Source organism: Ochlerotatus camptorhynchus, unplaced genomic scaffold (assembly GCF_037179485.1).
Source record: "Ochlerotatus camptorhynchus isolate MF236.1 unplaced genomic scaffold, CSIRO-AGI_Acam_v1.1 ptg000008l, whole genome shotgun sequence".
In the NCBI taxonomy this organism is placed as follows: Eukaryota; Metazoa; Arthropoda; class Insecta; order Diptera; family Culicidae; genus Ochlerotatus; species Ochlerotatus camptorhynchus.
Genome location: NW_027040500.1, coordinates 4212091 through 4224351, shown reverse-complemented (window position 1 = coordinate 4224351; position 12261 = coordinate 4212091). Strand labels below are relative to the sequence as shown.

Here is a 12261-nt window from a genome sequence, read left to right as displayed (position 1 = left end):
GCATAGGAAAACGATGAACACAACACAACATTTCGGGACCACAAATTTAGGCTGTGTTGCATTTTCACTTAACAGATGGCAAATCTTCAAATAACCCTGCTATTCCACCAGACTTATTTCTGACAGACAATTTTGACAAACACCTTCTCGAAAATCGATCGATCAACAACAGAGGGATTGTCGAACATTCAAATTTATTTTCAAATTGCCTTTTAAAGCCAAAACTCAATGTGGGCAGAAGCACAACGGAAACAGCAAATTTTACAGTGTTCACTAATTATTGATGCCTTGTTCAGATTACAAAGTTGTAACATAATATAATAGTTATCGACAAGACAAATGTCATCAAGATAGGCTGCTTAACATGTTATAACTGGTATGTTAAGCCAGTGTTTTACGATACAAACGGATTATCCATTCAAAAAAAATGCATGGAAAATCCGTTATGATCAAAAATAGGCGATAGATTTTCATTATTGTTCGATTATGTAGAAAAGGGAATGTTCACGTGTGAATATTATTAATAACGCTTACCAACTAACTTAAGTAAACAATATTTTTTATATTTCTGAATTGAGTTCCTTATGAATTGCCGAGCAGCAACTGCAGTTGTTCTTTCCTCGTATTTCGAATGTGTTCGGCGATCATTTTCTTGGGATTCTTCTTGAACTTTTTCGACTTGAGGACCTGATTGATCTTCTGACAGCGGGCGAGAAATTCAACCCGTTTCTTCTTCAGCCTTTCAACATTGAGTTGCTGTTTCGTCTTGGGGGCAGCTTTTTTGTCGTACTTTGGAACTCCGGTTTTGATGGCGTCAGCAGATTTCAGCTTGAACAACGAATCCAACGACGGCAGAGCATCCAGCAGCGGTTTCATGTCACCGGTTACTGCTGTTTTTTCGCGTTTTTTCTTCTGCTTGTCCTCTTTGAATGCTTTTTGGGTAAGTTCGATCCTTTTTAACACTTCTTCCTTGCGAAACTTCACCTTATCCTTTTTATTAAGACGGCTGATTACAATCTTCCGGAGCTTCTTAGTCTTTCCGGGTGTTTTTGGATCGTCATTGCTTTCCTTTGGAGACTCCGGTTCGGATACAGGGATTGATTTTGCAGCAAGCTTCGTTTTAGACTTTGACGGAAGTTTGAAATTTTTCGGTTCAGGCCCATTCAACTGCACCGGTGTGGAGCGGTATATAGGAAAAGGACCCGATACTACCTTTGAATCGTCTTCTTTTTTCTCCTTTTTGGGATGCGGTTTGAGCGACACTAGCTTTTTGTTTAGTTTTCCCATTTTAGGTATAGAAGCAACAATATAATGTAATATACGATTGAAAAAATACTAAATTTTATTGATTATTAGATTAAATCGGAAATTTTGACTGATTTCACTCGAGCACGCGGATTTAGTGGCCAACTTGAATCGAAACAATAACAAAAGTCCCACTGATAAGAAAATGCGTGAAATAAGAAGGCGGGCTACGGGGGAACGCTGATTGGCATAAAGCCGTTTGGCATAATAACGAGGTTAAGCGGAGCCACACATTCTTCAAAATGAGTAACATTTTACTCATTAATGGGGACTTTAGAGTTAGCGTGTACACTGAACCAAAACATCCGCAATACTTCGAATGATTATTGCATTGCTCGAGCCCTTTAACAATATACATTCGAATTTCGGATGATTTTCTTATGGTTGAATTCGTCGTCAGATAATGACTGTTATACAAACACAGGATGATTTTCGTTTGAAAATTAGCTATAAAACATACGGCACTCAGAGGACAAACATTTAAGAATACCCGCATAAACGCGAACCATAAATTGACCTTACCTAAAATGGTTAAAAATTGTTTATAATCCCTGCTAAACTTTAACTGAAATGGTTATGGAACTTTACATGAACGTTTAATGATAAAGTTTCAACCTTATGTATTATGGTTTTTTGGAACTGGACCTTACAAATAATGGGTTGTTAAGAACCATTACCGTTAAAAATTCTAGTTTTCCCCATACATTTTCGGAAAGAGAACTATATTAGAACCTTTTAACTTATGGTTTGAGAACTTTAATGGTAATGGTTATGGTAGTCAGTAAGGTCCACGATTGGTTTTGTAACATCGATCAACTTTATGTGGAATATATCGTGAATTGGTTGCCGGGTATTTACTGATTAACAATTCACGATATATTCCACGTAAAGTTGAGCGATAATACAAAACCATTAATGGACCTTACTGACTACCATAACCATTACCATTAATGTTCTCAAATCATAAGTAAAAACGTTCTTATATAGTTCTCTTTCTGAAAATGTATGGAGAAAACAAGAATTTGGAATGGTAATGGTTCTTAACAAACCATTATTTGTAAGGTCCGCTTCCAAAAAACCATAATACATAAGCTTGAAACTTTATCACACAAACGTTCATCTAAAGTTCCATAACCATTTCAGTTAAAGTTTAGGAGGGATTATAAATTATTTATAACCATTATCGGTAAGATCAAGTGATGGTTCGCGTTTATGCGGGTAGTGTGACATGCAAGTGCTTTTAATTAGATTTATAATTTTATTATCTACAATTCCATAATGAATAGCCATAATAAGCCATTCCATTATGGACACACAAAATTTTCGTGGTGGAGAAAACCTCCTCCACCACGAATTAGCCAAACTTTTTTTTTTTTTTTACAATGACTTAAAATGATCTTTATTTCTTGTGTTTGTGTGGTTTACATTTATGAATTTTTTCAAGTGACACAGATGCGTCTTTTCAACTTTAGTTCATTTGAGATATTAATTATTATTTACAGTTCCTAGTCCTATCAGGCCTATTTTAAAGTATGACCACCTTGGTGGGATTGGTTTGATTTGAATTGGAAAAAGGAGACTACTTATAACTACTATTTACAACTACAACTAACCTACAACTACTATATGCACCTAACCTACTATATACAAGTTGCTTATCAAAGCATGTTCTGATAAATTACATTTTTCTGCAAATTTAGTCTTAATTTCGTTAATTCTTGAATCTATTTTGGCAATTCCTGCCTCTTCGTGTAAATTTGTTATTCTAGTGTCGAAAGGACGATCAAGAACCATCCTCAGCACTCTATTTTGTGCGACCTGAATTTTGTTCCTGTGAGTCTGTGCACATGATTCCCACACCGGAGCTGCGTAGAGGATCGCAGGTGCTATGATTTGTTTGTAGACGGCCAGTTTGTTTACCCTTGAGAGGCGAGATCTGCGGCAAATCAGCGGATACAGACACCTAACCAAGGCAGAACACTTGACTACTGTTTTCTCTACATGCGAACGGAAGAGGAGCTTTTCATCAAACAACATCCCGAGATAGGTTACTTCGGCGGACCACTCAACCCTTGTGCCATCCATGATTACAGTACAAGATGGAGCCGGTTTCAGTTTGGGCGATTGCCGATGGAGGAACATGATCGCTTGTGTTTTGGAGGCATTGATTTTGATTTTCCACATGGTGGCATAATCAGCAAAGGCGTTAAGGCATCGTTGAAGTTTGTTCGTTATTTCGCGAGGCATCCTTCCTTTGACGGCTATTGCGGTATCATCTGCGAACAGGAAAAACACGCAACCGTCACCGAGGGGAGGAATGTCGGAAGTGTAAATGCTGTAAAGCAAGGGGCCCAGCAGACTGCCTTGCGGGACTCCTGCTGGGATGGAAAACGTGTCTGAAAGACAACCATTCAACGATACCTTAAACGACCTTTGCTGGAGGTAGTTTCGGGTGATTTTAACCAGATGTAATGGGAAGTTGAAGTTACAAAGCTTGTACACAAGTCCGTCATGCCAAACATTGTCAAACGCCTTTTCAACGTCTAACAAGGCCATGGCTGTGGACTTGGATACAGCTTTGTTACTTCGGATGTTATTCATCACCCGTACTAGCTGATGATTGGTAGAGTGCCCCTTTCTGAATCCAAACTGTTCCGGAAGGAGAATGTTGCTTTCCTCCACAAACTTGAGCAAACGATTGAGAATGAGTTTCTCGAACAATTTGCTCAGCGCTGAAAGGAGGCTGATTGGTCTGTAGCTTGAAGACAATGTTGGATCCTTACCGGGTTTGCGGATTGGTATGATTTTTGCTACTTTCCAGATGTTTGGAAAGTAGTGCAGTTCCAAACATCTGTTGAAGATAGCGGTTAGAAGAGACTGCACTTTCATGCTGAGTCTCTTCAAGATCAAGTTGAATATGCCGTCAAACCCGGGGGCCTTCATGTTCTTGGTGCATTTCAGCGCTGAGCAAATTTGTTGTACTGTAATCATATCCACCGGAGGCACGACACAAGGGGAGGCATCTAGGTTTTGAACGCATTGCGCAACCTGATCTTCGAGCGGACTTTGGATAGACGAGCCAAGCAAATGCGATGAAGCGACATGCTCGCCGATCGCATTTGCTTTCTCCTGTGGGGTGATTAAAAGCCGATCGTCATCATTTTCGACTCTGAGAGGTGGAACGGGTTTGGGATGAGTTTTCAGCACCTTGGCTACCTTCCAGAATGGACGGGAGCGGTCATCCAGATTCTGGACAACACGCCCGAAACTTTCATTTCGGAGTGAGTCCATTCTGGAAGCAATCTGCCTGTTCAGATCGGCCATTTCACGTTTCCTCGCTGGATCTCCAGTCCTCTGAAACTGGCGTCTACGCACATTTCTCAAGCGAATCAGTAATTGGGTGTGGGAATCAATGGAAACAAACTTACCCCTCACAGGAACTTGTCGAACACACGTCTCGTCAGCCACGGATATGGCCTGGTGGAGCCCTTCCAGTGCCCGGTCGATGTCCTCTACGGTGTCAAGTGGCGGATTTTCATCGATGTTTCTGTCGACCACATGCCCAAACTGCACCCAGTCGACATGATGGTAGTCTTTGCGCAGGCTTTGAGCAGGTTCCACGTGGGTGCCGACTTCAGCCACCACCGGTTGATGGTCGGAACTGAGATCGTTGAACGCCATCGGTTTGGATAGTCCAATGTTCGATAGAAAAAAGTCCAACGTGGAAGGGTTTCCCGCCGGAGAGATGAATGTCGGTTCATCAGGGAATTTCACTGTATACAGCCCATGCTGCGAGTGGTCGAAGAGCAGACGTCCGTTCTGATTCCGCTGATAGTTCCGCCATGCTTCGTGGCGGGCATTTAAATCGCCCCCAATGACGAATCGTGAGCTCGTGCGAGTGATGGTGGTCAGATCATGCTTAAATTGGATGCCTAATCCATTACTGGCAGCACACTGACGAGGGCAGTATACGGCGACGAACCGGACGTTTCCGGTTGGTGATTCCACCTCGACACTAAGGGCCTCGATGATAGAAGTGCGAATATGCGGCAGCGTGCAGAACTTGATTCCTTTCTTGATGATGATCGCAACACCACCCCCCCTGGAGTCAATACGATCAAGCCGGATAATGTGGTGATCAGGCAACCAAAAGCTGTCACCGGATTTAAGATGGGTCTCTGTTAGGAGGCCCACGTCGATACTATGCTTGCGGAGGAAGTCAGCAAGCTCGAGTCTTTTTGCTCTTACAGAGCATGCGTTCCATGTGACGACAGATATCGGTTTAGACACCATACTGAATAATAAATTTACCGAGCACTTGGATCTGTTCGGGCTTGCTGCGGCACTGGCGAAGAGCGCTGGTCATGTCGACGAAAATCTTCATCAGCTCATCCGCAGAGAAGAGATCGGGATTGGCGTTTTGTGCTGGTGGTTGTCTCCAGAATCCAGGGGGGGATGGAGAGCTTTGTCCAGCTGAGGCACCAGACGTTTCTTGGCGGGGGCCGGATTGCACCCGTGGATTTGCTTGATCGTGTTGCGTAGCAGGAAGAGGCGGGAAATCCTCCAGTCTGAATGCCGGCGTATTTTCCTTCTTTCGTCCTGGTTGATTTCTTGTGGACGCCTGCTTTCGGATCCGTTTGAAATCTTCGCGTTTGGGGCACTGTTTGTCGGACCCTTGATGAGCGCCATTACAGTTGGCGCATTTGGCCGCTTCCGACTCGTCGACAACACACTCGGAGGAGATATGGTTTTGGGCGCATTTTCCACAGCGCGGCTTGACGAAGCAGTTTCGGGTGCCGTGCCCGAAATTCAGGCAACGTTGACACTGGGTGACGTCGTGACGGCCGCCACGGTATGGCTCCCATCGGACAATGATGGAATTGATGGAGCGGATAGCCTTCAACGTATTGAGCGTCACCGTTCCCTTCTGGAAATGCACCAGGAAAAGACAATCTGGATACCTTTTGACGTTCTCGTCCCTCCTTGTCATCCGGAAGACGGCAGTTGGGGCCAGCTTGTAGCGGTTCTTGATTTCCGCTTCAATCAGCTTCGGGTCAAAATTCGGTAGACCCCTGATGACGACCTTGAATGGTTTCTCGCCGGGAATGTCGTGGGTGAAAAATTCCACCTTGGTAGTCCTCAGGTGGGCAACGACCAAGTCATACTCCGCTTTCGTGCGGAGCATAACCTTGGTGCCGACTCTGCCCAACTTGAATTTGGCTTTAACGCCCAGCGAAGCCAGATCTGCGATGAGATCGTTAAGATGGGCATTTTTTACTACCAACGGAGGTAGCTTTACTTTTGCCGTGCTTGTGTCGGCAACGTCACCGAAATCTCCGACATCACTACCGTTTGCCGCAGTAGCATCGCCGCGAGAAATCGTGCAATCGGACTGGCTCCGATTCTTCTTCCTCTTCTTGCTGCGCTTTCCTTTTGCAGCTGGCTGGGTATGCTCATCGATGGGAAGAACAGCAAACCTGTTCGATGTGGACACACCGGAGCTACCTTCACCGGCGTCCTGGTCCTTCACCGGGCTTCGCGAGCGATGCTTCCCCATTTCGGGGCACACACACACGCACGACAAACCACGAATGAAAGAGCGCGAACACTAACTCACAAAAATACTTTCCGAACAACTCACGAGAGCGAGCTCAAACCGAACTAAACTGCTTGACGTTCAAGCAGAGAATGATTGTATCACGAATTAGCCAAACATTGGTTTTCATCCTTTACCTATGTTCGTAACAGCTCTGATAGCGATGCATATCCTTCCACCTCGTTTGTCAGCTCCGATCAGCAAATGACGCTCGATAGAATTATTTACATCATCGTTTTGAATGATTTTCGTTATGGGGCTGAACCAATACCATAAGCATTTCCATTTAGTATGACAGTCATTATGCAGAGAGCATTACGCATTTCAACTGAAGGCCCGGTTTCTTCTCATAACAATTTTCATCCTGTAGTCGAGAGGAAAATCATCTGATTTCAAATCAACCGTCATCCGGTAGCAGCTATCATTCGAAAAAGCGATTTCGGTGTTTTGTTTTGAATGGTCTGAGGTTTCATTCGATCAGAGGATGATGTTTGTGTACAGTGTAGCGTGTAAATATTACTATTGCCCGCCTGTCACTTGGGAAAGAAAAATAAACAATAATTCTCGCGAAAAATTGTTAAAAATTAAACCTGGTTCAACTTTACTTCATATAGGCTAATACAATTTTGTTTAAAAAGTGAGCGAAAAGTTTCTATTTATTTACGCAAATAATGTCGGACGAAGAGCAAGTACAAGTGAAAGTAGAGTTTAAGCAAAAGTCGCGGAAAAACATTCGGAAACGTATAAAATCTGAAGATGGTGACAAACCCGACGAAGAAATTCTGTAGTTTATTCTTGTAATCTTGTTTTGGTTCCAATTCATTGATTAAGTCATTTCATTTATTGTAGGTTAAAATTAGAAGAAACTAAAGAAAAGCAGAAACTGCGGAATAAGCCTAAAGGAGTCAATATCCTGACTCTGGCTGCTGGCAAGAGAATTACCGTTGAAGAGGAGGTCGCCAATGTAAGATTGTTGTTTTAAAAGTTACACGAATATTTTTAAAAAATTTCACATACATTTTAGAAAGATCCGTTTAACGCAAAATGCGGAGGGATGGTGAACATGAAAGCTTTGAAATCCGGTAAAATCAAAACTGTTGACGACGCCTACGATACGGGAATAGGAACGCAGTTCTCAGCCGAGACAAACAAGCGCGACGAAGATGAAGAGATGATGAAGTAGTTTTTAAATTGCGTTGATTGAAATATACAGGTTTATAATCATTACTTTGTATTTCTAGATACATCGAAGAACAGTTGAGCAAAAAGAAGGGTGTTGCTAATGAAATGACTGGGGATGCTGGTGAGGCAGAATCATCGCACAAATATCTCAGTCCTGAAGATGCAGCTTTGCTTTCGCTGCCAGCTCATCTCAGTCAAACGTCTTCACAACGGTCGGAGGAAATGTTGTCCAACCAGATGCTTAGTGGTATTCCAGAAGTTGACCTTGGTATAGAAGCAAAAATTAAGAACATTGAGGCCACCGAGGATGCGAAGCTAAAGTTTCTCCAGGAACAGCAGAGAAAGAAGGATCTACCGTCACATTTTGTACCCTCCAATATGGCGGTCAATTTCATGCAGCACAACAGATTCAAAATCGATCAACCGGTGCAACCGAAGCGACGCTATCCGGAACAGTATGCGCAACGTTCCAGCGACGAGAAAGTTCCGAAAAAAGCAACCGATGACTATCATTTCGATAAGTTTAAGAAACAATACAGAAGACATTGAATATAGCTTCTTCTTTTTTTTAATATATGTTTAAGAACTAAGAAAACCACTTCGACTTCATTATTTTGCTAGCGAACAATTCAGTGCCAACATTTCAAAGGGGCGTAATTGCATTTGTAAACAATGGCTTTAGCCGTCAATTTCTCGCGAATAAAAGCTCACTCATGAAAAATAATGACACCAATAGGTAGAGGAATGTTTCCTCTACCATCTAGCATTGTTATTTTGAAGGAGTGAGCTTTAAGGTGCGAGAAATCGACAGCTAAAGCCATTGTTTACAAAAGCATTTACGCCCCTTTGAAATGTTGGCACTGAATTGAACAAGCATTACCAGATGTATTACCTATAGTAATTAATTTAAGTTGATTAAAGCAACAATCAATACGAAACTAACGATTTTAAATTGGCTCACCACTTTAGTAGCCTATTGGTCCCAAGCAAACGATTAACGTACCCTATTCTAGTTGAAATTCTATTACTACACTATGTTTGTTTTGATTCGCTATGAAAGTTTGACAGATAACATCAGGGGTGTGTGGATTCATGCAGAACATGCAGGGGTGAGTGAAATAGCTTGGGACTGCTTGGGACCGTTGTTCTGGTACTGAGTGAGCCAAAAATAATAATGATTTTCTTCGGGACTCAGTGGTCTTAGAGTTACCTCTATGATTAAAGCAAGCACATACGAAGTTTGACTTATCTCTGATGAGTGGATGTACGGATGCAGATGTGAACGGAATCGGAAGAACGCTTTGGGTTTAACCGAAGACAACAAATCAAGAAGACTGGCAACTCTTCCATTTTCTCATACGAACGCTATGAGACAGGTACAATCGCGTTGTTGTCTTCGGTTTAATCCTTTACTTTCCAGGTTTTTTTTTTGTTGTTTTGAGATAATGTATTTTTGAAAAAAAGTGCGAGAACTAAAGCCTAAAATCACAAACGATGTGACAGACTTTCACATTGTTTGTGCTAAATTATTGGATTCACAAAAAAAATTGTTCAAAATCAATAGTATGCTAATTACTTTTTTTTTTAATAGTTACTCAGTTGAATCCTGAAAAATACATATCGAATGGACGAGAATAAAGAACACACGGAGAAACTGACATAAGTACTGACTATACTGGTATAGATAGGCAAACATGAGACGGACCAAAAAGTTGTGGATCACATGCGCTACTACCATAGAGGTAACTCTAAGACCACTGGGTCCCGAAGAAAATCATTATTATTTTTGGCTCACTCAGTACCAGAACAACGGTCCCAAGCAGTCCCAAGCTATTTCACTCACCCCTGCATGTTCTGCATGAATCCACACACCCCTGATGTTATCTGTCAAACTTTCATAGCGAATCAAAACAAACATAGTGTAGTAATAGAATTTCAACTAGAATAGGGTACGTTAATCGTTTGCTTGGGACCAATAGGCTACTAAAGTGGTGAGCCAATTTAAAATCGTTAGTTTCGTATTGATTGTTGCTACTACCATAGAGGTCACTGAACCAAAACATCCGCAATACTTCGAATGATTATTGCATTGCTCGAGCCCTTTAGGGGTCGTCCATTAATTATGTCACACATTTAGGGGGGAGGGGGGGTTTTGAAAACTGTGACGAGCCATACAAAAAAAAAAATTAAGGTCCATACAAAAAATGTGACAAAGGGGAGAGGGGGGGTTGAAAATGGGCCAAATTTGCGTGACATAATTAATGGACCATCCCTTACCAATATGCATTCGAATTTCGGATGATTTTCTTATGGTTGAATTCGTCGTCAGATGATGAACATCCATATGACTGTCATCCAAATACAGGATGATTTTCGTTTGAAAATTAGCTATAAAACATACGGCTCTCAGAGGACAAACATTTAAGACTAGTGTGACATGCAAGTGCTTTTAATTAGATTTATAATTTGATTATCTACATTTCTATACTGAATAGTCATAATAAGCCATTCCATTATGAATACAAAATTTTCTCGTGGTGAAGGAAACCTCCACCACGAATTAGCCAGACATTGGTTTTCATTCTTTACCTATGTTCGAAACAGCTCTGATAGCGATGCATATGCTTCCACCTCGTTTGTCAGCTCAGATCAGCAAATGACATTCGATAGAATTATTAACATCATCGTTTTGAATGATTTGCGTTATGGGGCTGAACCAATACCATAAGCATTTCCATTTAGTATGACAGTCATTCTGCAGAGAGCATTACGCATTTCAACTGAAGGCCCTACCCCTTCTCATAACAATTTTCATCCTGTATTCTAGAGGAAAATCATCTGATTTCAAAACAACCGTCATCCGTTGCAGGTATCATTCAAAAAAGCGATTTCGGTGATTTGTTTTGAATGGTCTGAGGTTTCATTCGATCAGAGGATGATGTTTGTGTACAGTGTAACTCTAAGACCAGAAGGTCCCGAAGAAACGTGCTCAACTTTTTGGCTCAGCTCTGGTACAAGCTAATCGATGCACCCCTCACAGCGAATGAGAACAACCCAAATTTGGGTTTAGTTCACTCATAATCGCCAAAAGTGCAGGAACTCAGCGATGAGTAAATTTGCCTCATGTTTTCCCTGTTTTTTCCAGGGAAAAATTCCCGAATTTGAGAAAAGTAAAGATTGGATTCACTCAGTCTATTGGTACTACTACGAGACTGAATAAAATTTTCGTCAATTTCCTCATTTCCCGGCAGATTTTTTAGTATTTTTGACTGTATGTTTAGTATTACTTCTGCGTGAAGTTAACGATTTACATAGTTGAAGATGCTAATTTCAAATAATAGATGGAGGAGATGAAAGTCTAGAGTTGATAGTTCCGTTAGAGTACGGCAGGGGGACATAGTCTGGCGCACGAAACGAAAATCAATTCAGTGCCAACATTTCAAAGGGGCGTAATTGCATTTGTAAACAATGGCTTTAGCCGACGATATCTCGCGAATAAAAGCTCACTTATGAAAAATAATGACACCAATAGGTAGAAGAATATTTCCTCTACTATCTAGCATTGTTATTTTGAAGGAGTGAGCTTTAAGATGCGAGAAATCGACAGCTAAAGCCATTGTTTACAAAAGCAGTTACGCCCCTTTGAAATGTTGGCACTGAATTATTTTATACATGTGTTTCACTTATACATTTTTGCCAAAACATCAGCCTTATACATTTTTGCCAAAACATCAGCCTTATACATTCCATAAGACAAACCACATCGGTCCTATAAGAATGCATAAATGGTATGTGTGACCGCTTATAAATTTCATTTGACACATGATCATCATTAACTTTTTGCAAGGCGTTTGCTTATTAGTTGACTTATACATTTTATGAATAATCAGCAATATAAATTTGCCAAAAGGTATAAGGAGATTTCTATCCGTGCGGATAGAATTTTGATCTATCAAAAAGCGGAACCAATTCAATATATTTTAGACCAACAATTGAAAAGGTACTATCAACATTTATAAACAAAACGTTGATTATTCTTTCCTCGCCAATCGAACGCAAATTACCGGCACCATCGGATAGGGGAAACTTTCTCCAACCCAAAGATGGTGTTAGTTTGCGTAGGCGAGCCTTGAGTCACGAGAAAAGTGTTTCCGATGTTTTGTTCGCAATAGCTAATG

At 41.3% G+C, this 12261-nt stretch overlaps 2 protein-coding genes across 3 annotated transcripts in view; one reads left to right on the top strand and one right to left on the bottom strand.

The window, feature by feature from the left end:
* LOC135698902 (splicing factor C9orf78) overlaps positions 1-8635 on the top strand; it is a 101386-nt gene extending 92751 nt beyond the window's left edge. Inside the window, exons 2-5 of one of the 2 annotated variants that reach the window (XM_065219057.1) lie at positions 7551-7685; positions 7751-7865; positions 7926-8080; positions 8143-8635. In XM_065219057.1, coding sequence (XP_065075129.1) covers positions 7573-7685; positions 7751-7865; positions 7926-8080; positions 8143-8632 — 873 coding nt within the window. In that variant the 5' untranslated portion in view covers positions 7551-7572 and the 3' untranslated portion in view covers positions 8633-8635. Of the gene's footprint in view, positions 1-7497; positions 7686-7750; positions 7866-7925; positions 8081-8142 lie in introns of those variants that run through there. The other variant, XM_065219050.1, reaches the window with a different exon arrangement.
* Positions 518-1374, bottom strand: LOC135698186 (ribosome biogenesis protein SLX9 homolog). The gene has a single exon (XM_065218084.1). The coding sequence runs from the start codon at positions 1285-1287 to the stop codon at positions 583-585; it is 705 nt and encodes a 234-aa protein (XP_065074156.1). The 5' UTR covers positions 1288-1374; the 3' UTR covers positions 518-582.
* Positions 8636-12261: the final 3626 nt, after the last annotated feature.